General features: G+C 36.6%; 1 protein-coding gene across 2 annotated transcripts in view; it reads left to right on the top strand.

Moving 5' to 3' along the window:
* The first annotated feature begins 220 nt into the window (after window positions 1–220).
* The window catches only part of LOC6573486 (5-hydroxytryptamine receptor 2A), a 29,964-nt gene continuing 11,829 nt past the window's right edge, over window positions 221–18,355 (top strand). The window contains exons 1-2 of one of the 2 annotated variants that reach the window (XM_001999531.4): window positions 221–971; window positions 13,400–14,539. In XM_001999531.4, the coding sequence (XP_001999567.3) occupies window positions 13,480–14,539 (1,060 nt within the window). In that variant the 5' untranslated portion in view covers window positions 221–971; window positions 13,400–13,479. Of the gene's footprint in view, window positions 972–1,108; window positions 1,127–13,399; window positions 14,540–18,355 lie in introns of those variants that run through there. The other variant, XM_032731049.1, reaches the window with a different exon arrangement.

Genomic DNA, 18,355 nt, shown 5'->3' with positions numbered 1-18,355 from the left:
AAACAAAGCGAGAAACAATTTCCCAGTGTTCGCTTGCCTAGTGAGAGAGCGAGCCGAGAGAATACCAAATAAATGCCGAGCGACGCCAACTTCGACGTCGGCATCGACTATAGCAGTGTTAGCAGCAGCGACAGCGCCAGCGGCAGAGGCAGAGGCAGAGGCAGCGGCTGCTTTTCACTGGCAGTTCAGACTCAATGGACCAGTTTGGAAAATTCGCACTGTCAGTTTGTTTTAAAATTTTGCCGCGTTCGCTTGCGATTCGCTCATGTTTCGACAAGCGGAAAATATAAAATTTCAAAATATATTGCGCGCGAACTTTGAACTCGTTTTGTGAACTAAATTTCGAGTGACGTTTGTAAGAAAAATAGAAAAAATTCTTAAACCTTATACTGAGAAGGAAAATATGTATTATATACGCTCCAAGCTGGAAATACTATGGATACACTATTGAATAACTTAACCAATTTTAAACGCTTGGCTTCGAGATACAATAAAAAATAATATTAAAAAATTAAATAATAAATAAATAAATAGCTAAAAGTCATAACAATAACTTTTGCGAGGTTTTTTATGATGCTGATTTCAGTCTGAGTTTTAAGTGAAAAACAAAAACAAAAATAATAATAAATGTAAAACAAATGCAGAGCATTCGTTGAACGGGTTCGGCAGTTGACTCATTCTGAAAATTTAATAATTGAAGAAATATAAATATAAATAAATACTAGTGGCATTTCGGTGTATTTAACATTTAAATTAAATTATGATCATTTTAAAATTATAAATATAAAATCGTAAATATTTGCAATAGAAAACACAACTTTAAGATGTGCTTTTTTCAATAAAAACCTATAGAATCTGATATAATCTATATTAAAGTTTTAAAAAAGTGTGACTAACTACGGTGATTCTTCACGTTGAAGTAAAATTTTGTGCATCAGAAACATCGTGGACTATTTCCATTATCAAATTAGGTAATAAATTTAAATATTTATATGATATATTGATCACTTTATTTATAATATAATTCACCTTGCGTATACGTAGTATGCAACAAATTAAAAAAAGAAAAACAGTATTTACATGATTTTTGAATATTATGCTCAATGTACATATTCAAAGAGTTGAGGTGAGAATATTTAATTCACAGTCCATATGACACTGTATTCTACTAATTCCCTGAAATTAAATTGCATGAATAATTAATAGTAATTAATAGTAATAATAAACACATTTAGTTCAGCTTGGAGAAAACGATTTAATATTTGATGTTGTCAAACTTCTTGATTTGCGTAATTCTCCTTTAATAATAAACTGAGAGCAACTATGTAAACGCTTCGACAACAAATAATTAACAAGTTGAGTTTAAAGTTCAATGGTCGACACGTGCCCAGGTTGTTAATCAAGCTAGAGCAAAATAATAACTCAACAATAGAACTAGAAAACAGGCATTATTTGCGAATGAAAATTAATTAAAAAACAGCAGCATGTGTGTGCTCACATATATGCACTCGTGTGTGTGCGTGTGCTCGTGTGAGTACACAAACAAAAAACAAATGTTAAATAGAAAAAGAAATTAAACATAAAGGGCACGCTGATGTAAATAAGGTGTTCCGGATGGAAGCCAGCGGAAATCAAAGTAGCGCCTGCATAAAATAAACCTCATAGTGTCCTTCAGTCGGTGCTCCGGACCGCTATGCTCCACCCAACTGCCGCTGATTACGTATTTACATGAATGTTAATTTTTTGTTATTTAGCACGCTTTGTTTTACCAGCGGCACTGGCAGTGGCAGTGACAGGGGCAGTGGCAGAGGAAGCGGTAAACGCATACATCAGCAGAGTCACGAACAATTAAGGAAAGGCAAACAGCAGTACATCAAGTAATGAGCGAAGTTTTGTCGTAAGTGCAGCAGAAAGAGACACGAACAGAGCACTTAGCATTTGCGTGGCAGGTGCGTGCTGAGGACATTTAATGCCACGACAAGGGAGATAAATATTTTTGTAATTAATAGAGAAAGTTAAAGTTGATTGCTGGCTAGGTTATCTGCGTGGCTGCTCAAATACAGTTTCAAAGAAAAAAAATATATATATGTATGAAAATAAGTCAAATGTCCGCCCAACAGGCAGCTCACACTCGGCCAGCGAGCGAGCGCACATGTCAGATGGAGATTTATTACCAGAAAAAAGAAAAGAAGCAGAGAGCAAAAACCCGACGGCTACGTTTTAAATGGTCTCGCACCTTTACGTGCGACTTGAGGTTTTTGGGGTTTCCCCCCCGAGTCGTATATCCTTAAAAGCCCTGTCAGGAAATTAAACTATTAAGCTTTCTTGATGTACATAAAGTTTTAATGCCATCCGAAAAGGTGTTTGGGAAATTATGTTGTACTATCTGGGCCAGTGCCGCCTGTCATTAAGGGGGGGAAAGCAAACCATTTACTTTTCCGCGACTCGGCCATAGACCAATTCCACTGATAAGTGAATCCAGTAAAAGTTTAGTGGCAAATCAACATAAAATCCTGTTGATTACCTCAAGTTTTTCAGCCCAACTGCTAAGCCATTCCACTGCTGTCAGCAACAGGCATAGAAATTACAACAGTTTGCGCCACAAGTGCTAACAGCCTCCGATGAAAATCGATATGTCAGCTGTGGTCAGGTACACGTAGCTGTCTAAACTTCTGCTCCGTAACTTATCTGGAATTTTTTGATTCTCAATTAATGTTTGTTTCATTTCGTTTCGCATGAGATTCCAAGAAGCCTGACAGTTCTGTTTGAGTAAGTCAACTTATACAAAAGTAACAAGTTGTGGTCACCCAGTCATGAGCAGACATAGCGAATGCATTTTCATTTCCAATCAGCCAACACATATTTCATTTCATATATAAGAAAATTTATGTATTTATTACTCTTGATATAGTATATTAAAAGCAATTTTGCCAGAAATTAGAGTCCTCAAGAGAATAGAACATTGTACTAGCATTCGACATGTTTTTAAATATAACTTTTTGAAAAATTACTTAAACATGACGTATGCAAGAGTCTAATATATATACTATGAAAAAGTAAGAGCGTATACTTAATTTTTATACTTCTCATTGTTGAGGGCTTCTCTTATGCAACATTTTTAGTATTCGTGTTGGATTCATTGAATTGAACGCACTTAATATTTTATTCGTATTTAAGACAATAAAATTGTTGGCATATTTTGACCATCCAATCATCGTTGTACTAAGTGTTGCGTGCAATAAGCAAAATATAAATAAGCCAAGGCATTTATCATGGGCCTTATTCAATTCTATTTATTTATAGGCTACATATGTAGATTTTTTTATTTACGAGCGACAGACACTCATGCATCATATAATATATCGGGGCACATATTCCGCAGCAACTGTAAATGTGCTGTAGGCCAGATTGCATTCGATCTAATTCATTAATGCCGCCTACTACTCCAGCTGAGGCCAGCGGGCACCCGTAATCGTTATCGCCCTAATGCTAGCTGCTCAGTAATACAATTTAACAGCATTGTCTAGATTTAATGCTGCCCACTATCTAAATTGAAGTTGATCCAATCAATGCGAACGCTGACGCGTAAACAATAGAAAAACTAAACGAAACAACATCACACGAAAGCAAAAGAAAATCTGAAAAACAGTGATACAGTTAAGAAACAGAAAACAAAAATGTTGAAGTTTACAGACGGCTAAAACTTTTTGAGCATTTGCATCGATTGAGGCAATAAATCGACCGAGCAATTGACAGCGCTTTAGGATCCAAGCAAGAATTCAAATTATGTATATTTAAAAAAAATTAATAAAAAAAAAATGAGGATCAAAATTTGATTAAATATATACATATATGTATTTGTAGAGAATGTGAAAACTGATTTCAGCTTGTTAATATCTCTGTCTCTTTATGCTTATTTCTTTTAATTGGCTCTCAAACTTTGAACTTGTGGCTAATTGACGAGTTGAGGCATTGATATGGACACTTCATAAGCATTTTCATAAATATTTATTGGCAACAATGCTAATTGAGCACGACAAACACACAAGACACGCCTCCTCAGTGAGCATTGAAGCTGGCTATCGTGACTTCTAATGAGGAATTCGAAAATGTTGTTTCCATGATATTTTCGCATTGCGCATTCTCAATTGGCCGCATTTAACCGGCCACTTGACGCACAAAGAAACATCATGACCTGTCCACTGCTAGTCAGCTAGTCGGTGTATATCTCACATACATACATACATATAGATGTTTGTATGTTCATGTTTATTTAAATTTATATATTTTTTCTCAATTACTTAAACAAATGTGGTTGTTCTTGTTGTTGTGATTGTTGGTGCTACTGTGCGTACAGTGGCCATCGCAACGGCCACCAAACATTTGTTGGCATTTTTCGCCTGTGCAAATATGCAAAATGATTGACAGCACAATTAAGATGCCGCCACTGAGCTCACAGGTAATGCAGCATTTAAATAAAACGCGGGCTGCCGGGAGGCCACGTGCCAGCTGCACCCATATATGGCTGTAAATTTCTATGCACAAGCAGAGCAGAATGATAGCACATACTGTTACATCATTCAGGTACTCTTACACCAAATTTAAAACAATACATCATTCAGGTACTCTTATACGCTGCCAGTTTGAACTAATAAACAAATTTTTTGCTAATTTTTAATTAATGACTACAATAAAGGTTTATTTAAACGACATTAGCTTTAAACAATTGCATCATTTTATTGAACAAGAGATAATAGGGATGCGATTAATTAAACGAGCATTTAAATATGAAATATGTATAATAAATATATTATAAAACAATGACTAAATAGCTTTTCATGCGTCTTAAAAATAGCAAATAACATACTATATATTTCCAGCAATTAATTGTAATAGTTTCCATAATTTGTCTATTGGCCAACTGAAATATAATACATAATTAATTAAATTGTTTATGACAAGCTAATTGCTCAGTTTACTATTTGCTATTTTTGCTTTTTTATTCTTTTTATTTATTTATTTATTATTATTATTTTTTTTTTTATTTATTTATTTATTCTTTTTTTTTTTTGAGTCTAATTTATTAATGTGTTTAGAGATATTACAACGAAGTCATACATCAAGAAGTGACTTATATTTTTATTTATTACATTACTTTTTACTTGATGCTGGCGACGAAAGGCTCCAATCTAGACTAAATATTTGTGTGCATACTTTTTTGCTTGCCTCTTGGACTGTTTTCTATTAGCCTTGGCTGATTGCCAATAAAATCCACAGGGGAAAAAAATGAAATGTTCCAAGTAAATGAAAACACAGAATACAAACACGTGCCGATGCTATATGTTTTTTTTTTTTTTTTCGGACATACGTGGCGTATACACAATGTTGCTTATCATAGTCGTTTGTTTTCGAATTCCGAAGTGATAAAACAACGAATTCATACATAGGGGCAATGCTGCTGCTCTGAATGCGAAATGATTGCGATTATTAAAGACCTAAGACAGTTCACATATTTTATGCAATGAATTTAGTGAACTTCTAGTCATATAGGCCCCACTCACGTAGAACTTAAATTTATCTGACGGAGGTATAAACAATTATGTTTACCGAAGTTTATATAAGTGTATAGAAAACTTGTACATAAGTAAAGCTAGACAGACGGGTATTACACAAATGTAATATGCTCTGTTTTTAGTAGTATACTAGTTTAACTTAATTATAGTTTATATCTGTATGAATGCAAATGAATGCAATGCACATCTTTAAACTAAATTTTCAAATTTTATGAAAAGAGAAAAGTAGGACATATGAAGTATTCATATAAAAAAAATATATATATATTAATGTATATTCACCTGTACCTTGCCGAGTGTCTGTCAAGAGCATTGGAAAACTTGTTGATAATTATGCAAAATTGAATGCATCAATTACGCGAGACAAATCAAAGCTGTCAGCCTTTAGCATTTCAATAGGAATTTGTCAACTAGTCGAGGTTGAAAGCATTCGACTTTAATCTAACAAATCGAACTTTACATCTCAGACAGAAATTCATATAAGGCATAGTAGCATAGTACATAGTTTACATATTTCTAAATTACAAATTATCGTTTATAAAAGTGGAATGTGCATTTCATAATTATGAATAGCAAACAGAAATTCTCATTCTGCTCAATCAATTGTGTATTACGATACGCTCAATGCACAATTTGTAGTAGGGAATCCCATCATATCATATTTGCATGCTAACGGTTTTCAGCTCATTGCACATTGGACTGCTAATTTATTTAAAAAATAGATATCGTATAATAAATATATTGCGTTGCTGACAGTAATTTTAACATTTTCAAATGCGGGAATTTTATGATATGCATTAATAAAAACATACAACAACAGATATACAAGGGCGTCTCAGTTCCTCATGGCCTATACTCATTCGTAGAAACACTAATCTAACCTTAGAGATGCCTGCCAAGCTAAGGTGAAGACTTATTAAAATAGATGAAAATCCATCGATTTTAGCATTTCCTAATATGTAAAATACATTTACTAATCATTATTTAAAAAACATTCCTCAGTTATTTGCAAAGGAAACTTGGCAGGTAGTATAGGATATGTTGCAGTCGGTCATTCTACATCGCAGCCATGTATCTGATTGTACATTTATATTATGTTTTCCTCAGTCTGTTGGCTTCTAACGTGGCTGAAATATTTATTGGAGTACCGAACTAAAGAGTCATCAATCGTGTCGCAAGGGTTCGCCCAGAGACGAAAGATAACATGTCTCTGTTAGCAAATGACCTTTCCTTAGGGTTCCGCGCACATATGCATTAAAGAACGAAAAAAAAAAATGGAATGAAATGTTTATTTACATCTTATGTATACTATATTAACTATCATATTATATTTTATATATTTTATATTGCTTCATATTTTCTTTTTTTTCCGCTGGACATCGCTCTTAAAGCACTCGAGTTTATATGAAAATTTGTGCTAGGCAGCAGCTCCACCCAACAGTAGCAGCCACAGCAACAACAAGAACAACGAACGAAATTACCAAAACAGCGAGAGTAAAAAACGAAAATTTATCGATGCTCACTTCCGCCAACAGCCACAAAAGCAACAACAGGAAGTAATGTGCTTAAGCAATAGCTGTGAACAACATTCAAAAAAGTGGTGTTTACTTGGCGCCGAAGCTGGAATACCCTGTAGATAACATTTCCTTACGGCAATTAAAGTTGGACTGTCATGTCAATATCACATTAGACTCTTAAAGTTGCTTAAATAAATTACTCCAAAATTGAATTAATAATATAATAGAGTAAAAATGGACTGTTGCATCATGTATGACCAAGTTACAACATAACTGAAACATCGTGGAAGGCAAACATTTATAAAACACTTTTGGCCATTTCTCTTCATTAACTGCATGCCAAAATGGCTGGAGAACAGGCCCAGAATGAGAGCAAACTGTTCTCTAGTCTGCCTGCGTGGACTCAGCTACTATCCGTATTCCCTACGCCCTTCTGGCCATCTCTAGTTCACCTATCCGGCATTGCGGCAGGCTTTCGCATTCGCTTGCCGCGTGCTCTTGGGCGCTGCTTAATGAAGTTTTTCAGAGAAATTTCTCGGCAATTTCACTGTCGGACATTGCATAATTGATGAGGCCTGGCGAAGCGGCGACACTTTAGACAAATCACAGCGCCTGGCCAAGCTCCACTTAAGTCGTATGTCAGTTTGCTTGTTGCCGTCTCTGCCGACACGTTCTTTATTAATAATTCGCAATCATTTCTTGGGGCAAGCAAAGTGTTAATGCTGATGAGTTGGGGCTTCATGTTACGGCTGCCAAATGAGCAACAATCTATTTGTATAATTGAAGCAGGCTGCTACAAATGAAACCCGCCGGCGCGCCGGCAACATGTTGTATGCTCGCATAGCAACTAGTTAAACATGACCATAAAATGTTGACAACGTGTTGCTGTTGGCTAAGCCGCTGAAACTTGAGTCAAGCGCTACGATGCAGCGCACCGTTAATATTTAATTGCATAATTAACCGCAAATTAAAGCACACATGGCTGACGACAACAACAACAACAAGAATGGCAACAGCAACAGTCCAACACAATGTCAACACAGTTGGGCAACTGCAGTTTGTGATATAAATGCAAATAAAACGAATTAAATGAAAAACAATTGATCTCCTTAGTCATGGCTAGTTGATGCATAGCAATTGCCGTATTGGAACGTTAAAAAAAAAAAAACAAAAAACAAAAATAAATAAATAAATAAATAAACTTTGCATCGAGTGTGTCTCTTATTCCACTTGATCAGCTGCCACAATAACTAAAAATAGTTATGCCGCACGGCGGAAATAAATAAAATAAAAACTAGCATTACTAGCTGAATGTACTTAACCAGAAGATACCCAGTATTAGTATATGACATTATCAGCAGAGATATATACCATTTATACCCATTGGCATTATCCAATTAAACTCATTTGAAATATATATCCTTCATTTGAAATAAACCTAAACTACAAGGCAAACCTCGCTGTTCCTCTTTGTCCCTCTATGCAGTGTTGCCAGCTTAGCCTATTTCAAGCTAGATCTAGCCTATTGATAATACATTGAAAATTAAATAGTCGGACTATGCTCGAAGTCCTAACCCTTAAAAGAACTATAGAAAAAGAGGCTGCTGTTTATGCCATTTAATAATTATAAATATTAATGTACACAAGCTAAAAACATTAAGCCTTATTATAAACACTCTTAAGCAGTGTCATGAGATTATCCAATTTAACTACGCGTGTTTGTTTGTCTATATGTTTATTTGTTGGTATGTCTGTCTCTCAATCTGTCTCTCTACCTGCCTGCCTAATAAGAGCACTTGGCGACGAAGAACTACAGAAGATCATTTAAGTTGTCTATATATATGCAGCAGTATTCATTTGGTATTTATATTTGAGTAAAACGAAGCTAGAGTGCTTGAAGTTGCAGAGAGTGTTCCCATTGGCCACTTAGAGGTCGACTGCAACGAACCCTACCTGACTTCGGGCTCAACATTTGAGCGTGACTTGGTGTTAGTGTTAGTGAGTTAGTCATTCTATATAAAAAGGCAGCTGCAGAATTACTTCAGTCGCCCAGGCCTGATGGGGCTCAGTCGTACAGTGCAGTAAAATGAAGTGAAGTGCATTGCGTGGAAATCGTGATCGTTTAGCTAAGCACTAAAGACTTGGGAAAATAGTTAGAGGAAACACTTAAAAGAAACACTTAGAGGAAACACTTTGAAGAAACACTAAGAAGAAACACTTAGAGGAAACACTACTAGGAAATTTTATAGAAGAAATACCAAGAGGAAGTACTTATTATGTTTAATTTTTTTATTTTTGCGAATAATTTGTTAAATATAGTTTCAACTTTTCGTATGTTTTCTTCCATTTTTCATCTAGTTCGCTTTTCCAGCATTTTTTCCATCTTTTTAGCCTGTTTTGCTACTACTACATCCGCAATCCAACCTATTCTGGTACTTATCAGCTGACAACACTGCCTCTATGTCAATGAATACATGTTGTCCAAATAAAAGCTATACTATCAACAAATATTGGGTTTCAAGCAAATATTATTTTACCAGTTTTTCTATAGATAAACATTTTTTCTGTATTTCTCCACTGTTGTATTTGCTCTAGCTGGCTGCTACATTCGTTCCACTCGTTTGCCACGCCTGCCTTTAGACCATAAAGTGAGTTTTGCGGCTTATATATTATTATACTCATCTATTGGTCTTGATCATTTTATTGTCGTACTTATTGCTGCTTGCTTGACTGAGTATCAGATCGTGTAACATTATTCGACGCGACTGATGAATATATATTTTTATTCATTTTTCAAGTACAATTTTCTTGTTTAATTAATTTTATTTTTTCCGTGTATTTAAACAAAAAACAAAAGCTTTATTTCGTAAATAACATTTCGTTATAGAGCATAAGTATTTTCTAGTATTCTAGCGTTAAGCACCCGAAATGCAAATATTTATGTATGAATTTCCTTCTTGTCAAACTTTTCTCAGTTTGCTTATTTCAGTCTTCAGGCAGCAGCTAAACAAATTTGTAAGCAAATATGAAGAGTGCTTCCTTAACAAAAATATTTCCTTAGAAAATTATTTAAGAAGAACAGACTCAACAAAGCCCGATAATTGATAGCAAGCAATTTGTTTTAAAATGAGGAACTTTTAATGTAATTTAAGAAACTTTAGTTCCGCACTTTCCCTAATTGATGAAAATCTTATATATTGAAAACTCGATATTTTATAGAGCATGTTCACGGACACGGCATCTATCAAATAAGTTTAGAAAAACATATTTTACGCTCTCGGCTGGTAAAGTTTCTAATGGCAGGTAACTACTTTACCTTAATCTCGCAAAAATCATCGAGATAATCACGAAAATTCTGAGAGAAATAAATAAATTGCTTGCTGGTTCGAGTTGTGCATTTAGTTAGATAATTCGGCTCGCACATGGGTAATTGAATGAAAGCTTTTCCTTCTCTCACACAGAGTAGCAGGAAAGTTCTTAATTATTTCAGCATCGCCGTAGTTCGCATTTTCGCTTTACTATTTAATGTGCGGCACGGCCTGGCGGTCCAAAAATAATGATGGTTCCATGGCTCTGTGTCCTGCAGCCATATAAGCCATTTGGCAACAATCAAACAAAAGGTGCGCAGCTGCCATAAAGTCGCTGCTGCCTACCTGGCCGACTCATTAAGAGGCCAGCATGCCAGAGCACAACCACATGGCAACCACACAACCACATGAGCAGCCACGTTTATAAAAACTGTCACACGGGGATGGGGTGACGGACTTAAAGTTGCAATGTCATCACTAAAGCTGTCGCCCAGCTGCCGGCTGATAAGGCGCTATGCGAAATGGAATGCACAGAGCTGTGGGCTGAGACGCTTTTCAAATTAAGCCATCACAGTACTGTCAGAGCAAGTGCATTAAATGTTTGGATGACGACCCCCGGCATCTACTTATATACATACATATGTATGTGTGTGGAGCAGCTGCCATAGGCAGTGACTGGAGTCGAGTATTGTGCGGCCACTTGGGCTGCGGTCTGTCATCAGGTGGAGACCAGGTTGCCACCGATAACACTTGACAGTCCGTGCAACATATCCAATCAAAATTTCATTGCCTGCCACAGTGCCTAACCAAATTATTAATTATCGCAGCCCTGCGGTGACTGCGAATTTCAGTGTTTATGCTTTAATGAACATAATTCAAGCTCAACAATATTGGAACAAGGCCTCAGGATAATTTCAAACTAAAATCATTTTTACACTATCATTATGAGCCTTTGCGAGTTTTTGTTCGGCGTTAATGTGATACAAATTATCTTAAATGTTGTACAAAAAGTTAGTAAATCATTTTAAACTAATTAAACTAAAATGCAATTCAAGCATTCTTTGATGAACTTCTGCGAGCTACTATAACTTTAATTAACTAAAATTTACTGCTCTAATCTGATCTAATGATCAAAAAAAAATAAATAATTTAAATAATCTGAAAAGAGTAATTTTTTAATAATAATATTATAACTTTATTTATTTATTTATTTTATTTTATTTTATTTTTATTATTATTATTATTTATTTTTTTTTTTGTAGTCTGGAGAGTTATTCAGCTTTAAATTTAGTAAACATTGTATGCTTGTCGATAAATTTTATAAATTACATAAAATTGGCAGAATTCTAATTTTCGTTGCCATGAAAATAATCATAAAATGTTATCATACATAATTTCGCAAAAAAATAATTTATGGTATATATATGATATTCAATGGCGAATCGAATATTTAAACTTCAATATGTGAGAAACGCTTTGTACGCCTCGATATACTTCAGCAGAAATCCTATTTAAATTCTTTTGCCCTGCACTCTTTGCAGCAGCTCTTTAAGAAGAGCATTTGTAATAGTTTCCTTAGGAGATTCATACAGACCGAAAGTGATGTGTGTGTGTGCTTGTTTGATTTATATTAAGGGACCATTATTATTCCAGAGCTGTGTGCTGTGTGTGTAACTATTTTCAGGATATTCTCAGATATACGCTCTTTTGCAGCTGGCTGTATGAAAAAAGGGAACAAAATGCAAGCCATTTATTTTCATTCTGGCAACGCAAAAATTTTGCATTCCACCAAGCGCCAAATTGCAAATAGCGGTTAGGTTGAATGTGTGCGTGTGTGGGTGGTTGTATGAGTGAATGTTTGCCTATGTGTATGACTGTGTGGTTGTTGATGTTGTGGCGGTTGCTGCATAACTCCACACCCGAACCACCCTAAAAACTGCCTTTGTTGCGGTTGATTGAGCAAATCACTTGCATGCAGAATGTGCTTTTTGGCTGCAGTCCTGCGGCTGCAGTCCAATGTCACCCGCATGACACGCCCTGAAATAGTTTGAAAAAAATATATGTTTTAACAAAAAAATTGTATAATATTTTGGCTGCATGCGAAAGCTGAAATTGCTGTGACAAACTTTAAGCATAATTTAAGTTAACTAAATAGAGCGGGGGCTAGCGCAGCTGAGGGGCTGCATCGACGGCAGCGGCTCCAAAATTTGCATAAATCTTCAACGTGGTGCATTTTTAATTAAGCCTTTGTGCTGCTAGTCGCCAATTGTGCTGTCAAGGATATGTGAGCTCATTATCAGGCGGCAGCCCCTGGCAACGGCCGGCTAGAGACTAGAGACTAGCGACTAGCAACTGGGGGCTAACGAATGGCTAAAGCTGACAGTTGCCACTAGTGATACACAAAAGCCGAGCTCGTTCACATCGCACATCGAAATCTGCAGTGATGAGGCGGCAGTCCATTGAGTGCTGATGTCAATCCGTCATGCGGTGACTAGTGACTATTTAAAGCGAAAAATTGGCAGTCTGTTAAAGCAGCTCAACATCAAATACCCTCGCTGGCGAACTCTTTGAAAAATATTTTGATGAAAAAAAAAAAAGAAAACTGGAATTGAATAAATTGAAATGCAGATGAATTTCATTATTTGCTTTTATTTTCGTATCATATTTGAGGATAGTAATTGCCTGGCACAATGGGGCTAATAACTAAAATGCCCTTATGTCAGTGTGCATCTATGCAAATATACGTTTCTATTGCATTGATATTTGCGTTCGGGATGCGTAATTAAGCAATACTGTGAACATTCTGTGGCTTCTGCAATAAATCGTGTCAGAGGCAATTTGCAAGCGCCTGTTTGCGATTAATTAAAAATAGCTTTACAGGGGAATGTAAATGTTCAAATAATATACTCCATAGATTTAGATACAGATCACAGTAATAAATGTACTTATATATACATATATATATATTTGTTTTTTTCTTCTTTTTTTTTCGTTGCAACAGTAACAATTGAAAGTGCAGCAACAAAGGCATAAGCTTAACGAGTTGTTGTTGTGAAGCACGCCACACAGCTTTAGAATGAAATGGAGATGCAAGGTGAGGCTGGTCATGGACCAACAACAGCAGCAGCAGCAACAGCGACACCGACACCTGAAGCGCCAAGAGGCGAAACAACTGCTACGGCAACATTCGCATCGCAGTCACGCGATTTCAGCTGTCGTGTGGCTCAAACGGCACAGTCCGAAGCCTGGCAGGCATTTATTAGCTGCGAGGCGGCCCACGGCGACAGCAATAATTCCTACAACAGCAGCAGCAACATCACCAGCATCACCAGCAACAGCATCAGCAACAGCACCAGCAACAGCAGCATCAGCAGTAGCACAACATTCCATTGCACATTGCAGGGCTTCGATAGGGACGAGGATAACGTGTTGTATGCGTGCAGTGCTGTGCTCGAGGAGTCCGAGGCAGAGGCGGCCGTATTAGGGCCATGCATGCTAGACACGCAACTATCGAAGCCGCAGCACGAGCCGTACGCGCAATTCGAACTGGAAATCAATGGGACCGTTAGTGATAATGTGAGTGATACGTTTAGTTTTAGTAGCAACTGCAATCGACAGTTGTTTCTATGTGAGTCCATGGATGAGGAGCTGCTGTGTCAGCTGCAGCTCGAGCAGGAAACTGTGCGCCCCACCACGCCGCAGACAGCAACCAGCTGGCTAAACTTTCGCATCGACCTGGGCGATAGCCTGTGGTCCTGGCTGAACTTCAGCGAAATGGTTGAGAATGTCAGCGGGGGCCACGGCAACGACAGCACCAACAATTCAACTACGAGCTTGGACATGATACTGTCCAACTACACCATATCCGACACAACAATGAGCACAACAACAACGGCGGCAGCCGACATTGTCATATCGAGGAGCTTCCTGGACTACTCCCCACACGGCTACGACTGGCTGTTCTTATTCGTGGTCTTCTTCATATTTGCCGGCGGTCTGGGCAATATACTTGTCTGCCTGGCCGTCGCCCTGGATCGGAAGCTGCAAAATGTCACCAACTATTTCCTCTTCTCGCTGGCCATAGCCGATCTGCTCGTCAGCCTGTTTGTTATGCCCATGGGCGCGATTCCAGCATTTTTGGGTAAGTGTTTAACGTTGTTCACAAACTTTAATAAATGCAACAGCCAAGAATCGAGCGAAAGTTTTGCCAACACTTTTGAAGTGCTCAAAGCGAAAGTCTAGATTTTTGAGATATTCAAAAAGTAACTTTAAGGTCGTGCAGCATAGCAATAATTTTACTCAAAGTCTCGTCTGCTCAAAGAAACTTGAAGAAAGATAAGCAAGAGTGCAATATAAACATATATTCTCTTGATATAAATTAGTTTTTATTTTTTTAAATAAGATAAAAGAAATTTATATTAATAGAATTTTTTTCTATATGAATAAAATTGAAATAAATTCGGTTAATGTTAAAGAATATTTCTTTAGATTATGGAATTATATATATTAATTTTAAAATAAACAAATTTTAAAGTCTGATTCTTAGTTATTTGCTAATATTTGGTACCATTCCAATCAACTTATTTTTGGAATTTTTGTGCAATTACAAATCACATTTCCTATTGAGCTTTAAACTAATAAAAATTTATTGAAAATCTCTTTTAGTCGCTTTAAGAATAAATGGATTTTTCTTATTAAAATTCATGTTGATTCACCAAAATACACTTTATGATTTATTTTGAGCTGATTTCTGTTATATAAATATTCATTTTATTTGTTTTGCTTATGTGATATTTGTTATTATTCGTTGTGAGCTTGAATAAATGCATTGATGAGTCTCTTTATGGCAAAAACCCAGAATAATTAGAATCAATTCATATTTCTGTATTTTGAATGGAATTATATTTTTATTGAATTAATTGTGTACACTTTGAAAATAGTTATCAGCAGTAGCGCTTCAATTTTCCAACTCTAATAAAACCTGACACACTGCCACTGAATATGCAAATGGTTTATGTAATCTGATAATATTTGAGTTAATGCGCACCTAATTTACATGTGCTACAGATAACAAATGTCTGGCTGATGCCGTGCAACTGAGTTCAACGTAGCATGAACAGATCAAACGCGTAATGGGCGCACATGGTGCCAACGGCGCCATAGACAAAACCTCATACCCAGCTGCCGCCACAGGCCAGACGCCAGACTTCATATAAGCATATATTTAGTGGACTGCACTCAACCATCGACGTGAACCAAATAACATTAGCGAATTTAATTTCAGTATAAGCGCATTTGTTGTTCCGACCACCAGCTGTAATTTAATGCAGTCGCTACCTTTCAGTGGGTTGTCAAAAATTTTGTGAATTTGTGTTTTAAGCACTGTTTACAAACGTCAACGAACGGGCTGAAATTACTTCAAATGAGACTATCTAAGCAGATAGACAAGAATCCAAAATAGACAATTCTATATCTTCATCAAGAATAGACAACTCAACAAGTCATAATTCACGCTTGTTAAAGCCTCTCTCTTGATAATTGTGAAGAGATTTTCATAGACTCTATGGGCAATCAATGCTTCTAAACAACATTTTAAAAACAAATCAAATATAAATCACCCATATGAATCTCTAGAGTGTCAAACAGCATTAAGCTAAAAGCTTTTAGGTTTTACTAAGACCCAATATACGTAAAATGAAATTCGATTTACTCTCGATAGGTTAAACTATCGCCTTCAAGTAGAACAGTTTGAATTCGGCTTTAAACTTTGCAGAGAGCGTTTCGTTAGATGATTTAAAGTTAACTTTTTTGTAATGTAAGCTGATTGACGTGCGTACAGAGCTATGTAGACGGTAGGACGGTTGGTATTTAAGTAACATTTGGATCGACAAAATCACGATTTCGGTTCGTGTTTTTTTTTTTCACATTTTAAGCGCTTTTTCTCAAGTTCAAGTTAATCTTTGGCAAATTTTCCTTAATTACACGCTGCATGGTTGGCGCTTTAATTTGTGGCATTATTTACTTTGGTGTTTGTTGACTTTCGGTTGGCACTGTGGCCCTGCCACGTCTTGCGCCATTCAACAGCTTTCCACAGCTGCTGCACTTGCGAATTACCCATTGTGGCCCTCGCGTTCGAGACGGCTCCTCAGCGTCGCCTGCTCCTGCTGCAGCTGCAGCAAAGGGCAAGGTCTTTGTTTTCGCGCTCAAGTTGTTTGTTGACGACGACGACAGCAAACGCAAAACTAAATGTTGCCAACAGCCTTAAATGTTGTTTCAGCCCGCAACTGCCGCCGGGCCAACAATTACGCTACAAACTGCATCAAGCAATGTTTGCATGGCAGTTTGGGTTTAAGCTAAATTTTATCACTGGCGATACTAAAATGATTTTGATTTTATGTCAGCTTCGCTAAATACAAAAGCAGCTGTCTCCCTGATAAAATATTAAACCAACTTATAAAGAGTATAAAAAAATGAATATGAATAAAAGTCTGCTGCCATTGAGCTCATCGATGGTTACTCGCATATGCCCTTAGCAGATGCAGTCAGGCTGCAGCGCAACTTTCACAAAAGCCAATCACAACTTTACAAGCCAAGCTGTTTAATGTCATACTTATGCATGACATACACATCTATATACATATAGATATACACATATGCATGGTATATGGCAGTCGGAACTTTCGTTAAAATTAAAGAGCTCAGTTTTTAAGAGGCAAGCCTGTAAAATAGCTTTATTGAAGTTATATTAATATAAAATACGTATATGGATATATTTTTTGATGTCCCCTTAAAGCAGCTCTTTTGCAGGCAACCCGCGTTTACTTTAAACATAAATCTCGAAACCTAAAAGGAATTCTGTGAACGTAAACATTATAGCTAAAAATGCGCTAGTGTTGCATAACAAAAGGAAATTCAGAGTAAACTCAGATATTCGTACAATTAACTAAAGCTTCCGAGAGCTGTGCTACACTTACATACATACTTATTTCAGACACTTGAGTCCCAGCTCCGGACAACATGTCGCATACGTAATAAATACATTTTCAGCACTTGATGCTTTTTATATATGTATTACCACGAGTGTCTGTCTGTGTCTGTGTGTGTGTATGTGTGTGCTTAAGTGACAGGCATATAAAAACTAAATACGACATGTGGGTACGGATCCGCTCTCTCATCGTCGCTTCGCTCTGGTGTGTTCGAGTGTGTGTTAAGAGTGCTGAGTGGCTGTCTCTCTGCTCGTCTGTGTCATGCTGTATGTGTGTATATGTGGTAGTGTCCTACAATTAGCAAGCTGAAACCCACGCAGCGCGCCTAATGGCATTTACGGAGAATATGAAAAAAAACAACACATTTGAGCGCAATTTGTACTAATTAATGTAGAGCTTGCCATTGGGCATTGGCTAAATACAAAGCTGAAAACGAACTGCACAAATTTCATAGCAAACGAGTGGAAAAATGAGCGTACAAATTCAGGTTGCTTCGCTTACTGCCTACCTGAATGCGACTTTAAGCTTTTAATTAAAAGTCACACGGCATTAATCCGACTGTCAACAAGTTAGCATTCTGCTCTGCCGAAGGCAGAAGCCCAATCTGTGCAGCAATAGATACACATATAGATACAGATACAGATACAGATACAGATACAGATACAGATACAGATACAGATACAGATACAGATACAGATACAGATACAGATACAGATACAGATACAGATACAGATACAGATACAGATACAGATACAGATACAGATACAGATACAGATACAGATACAGATACAGATACAGATACAGATACAGATACAGATACAGATACAGATACAGATACAGATACAGATACAGATACAGATACAGATACAGATACAGATACAGATACAGATACAGATACAGATACAGATACAGATACAGATACAGATACAGATACAGATACAGATACAGATACAGATATAGATATAGATATA

This window comes from Drosophila mojavensis, unplaced genomic scaffold (genome assembly GCF_018153725.1).
Source record: "Drosophila mojavensis isolate 15081-1352.22 unplaced genomic scaffold, ASM1815372v1 contig_16, whole genome shotgun sequence".
NCBI lineage: Eukaryota > Metazoa > Arthropoda > Insecta > Diptera > Drosophilidae > Drosophila > Drosophila mojavensis.
This window is presented reverse-complemented; position numbering and strand designations above follow the sequence as displayed.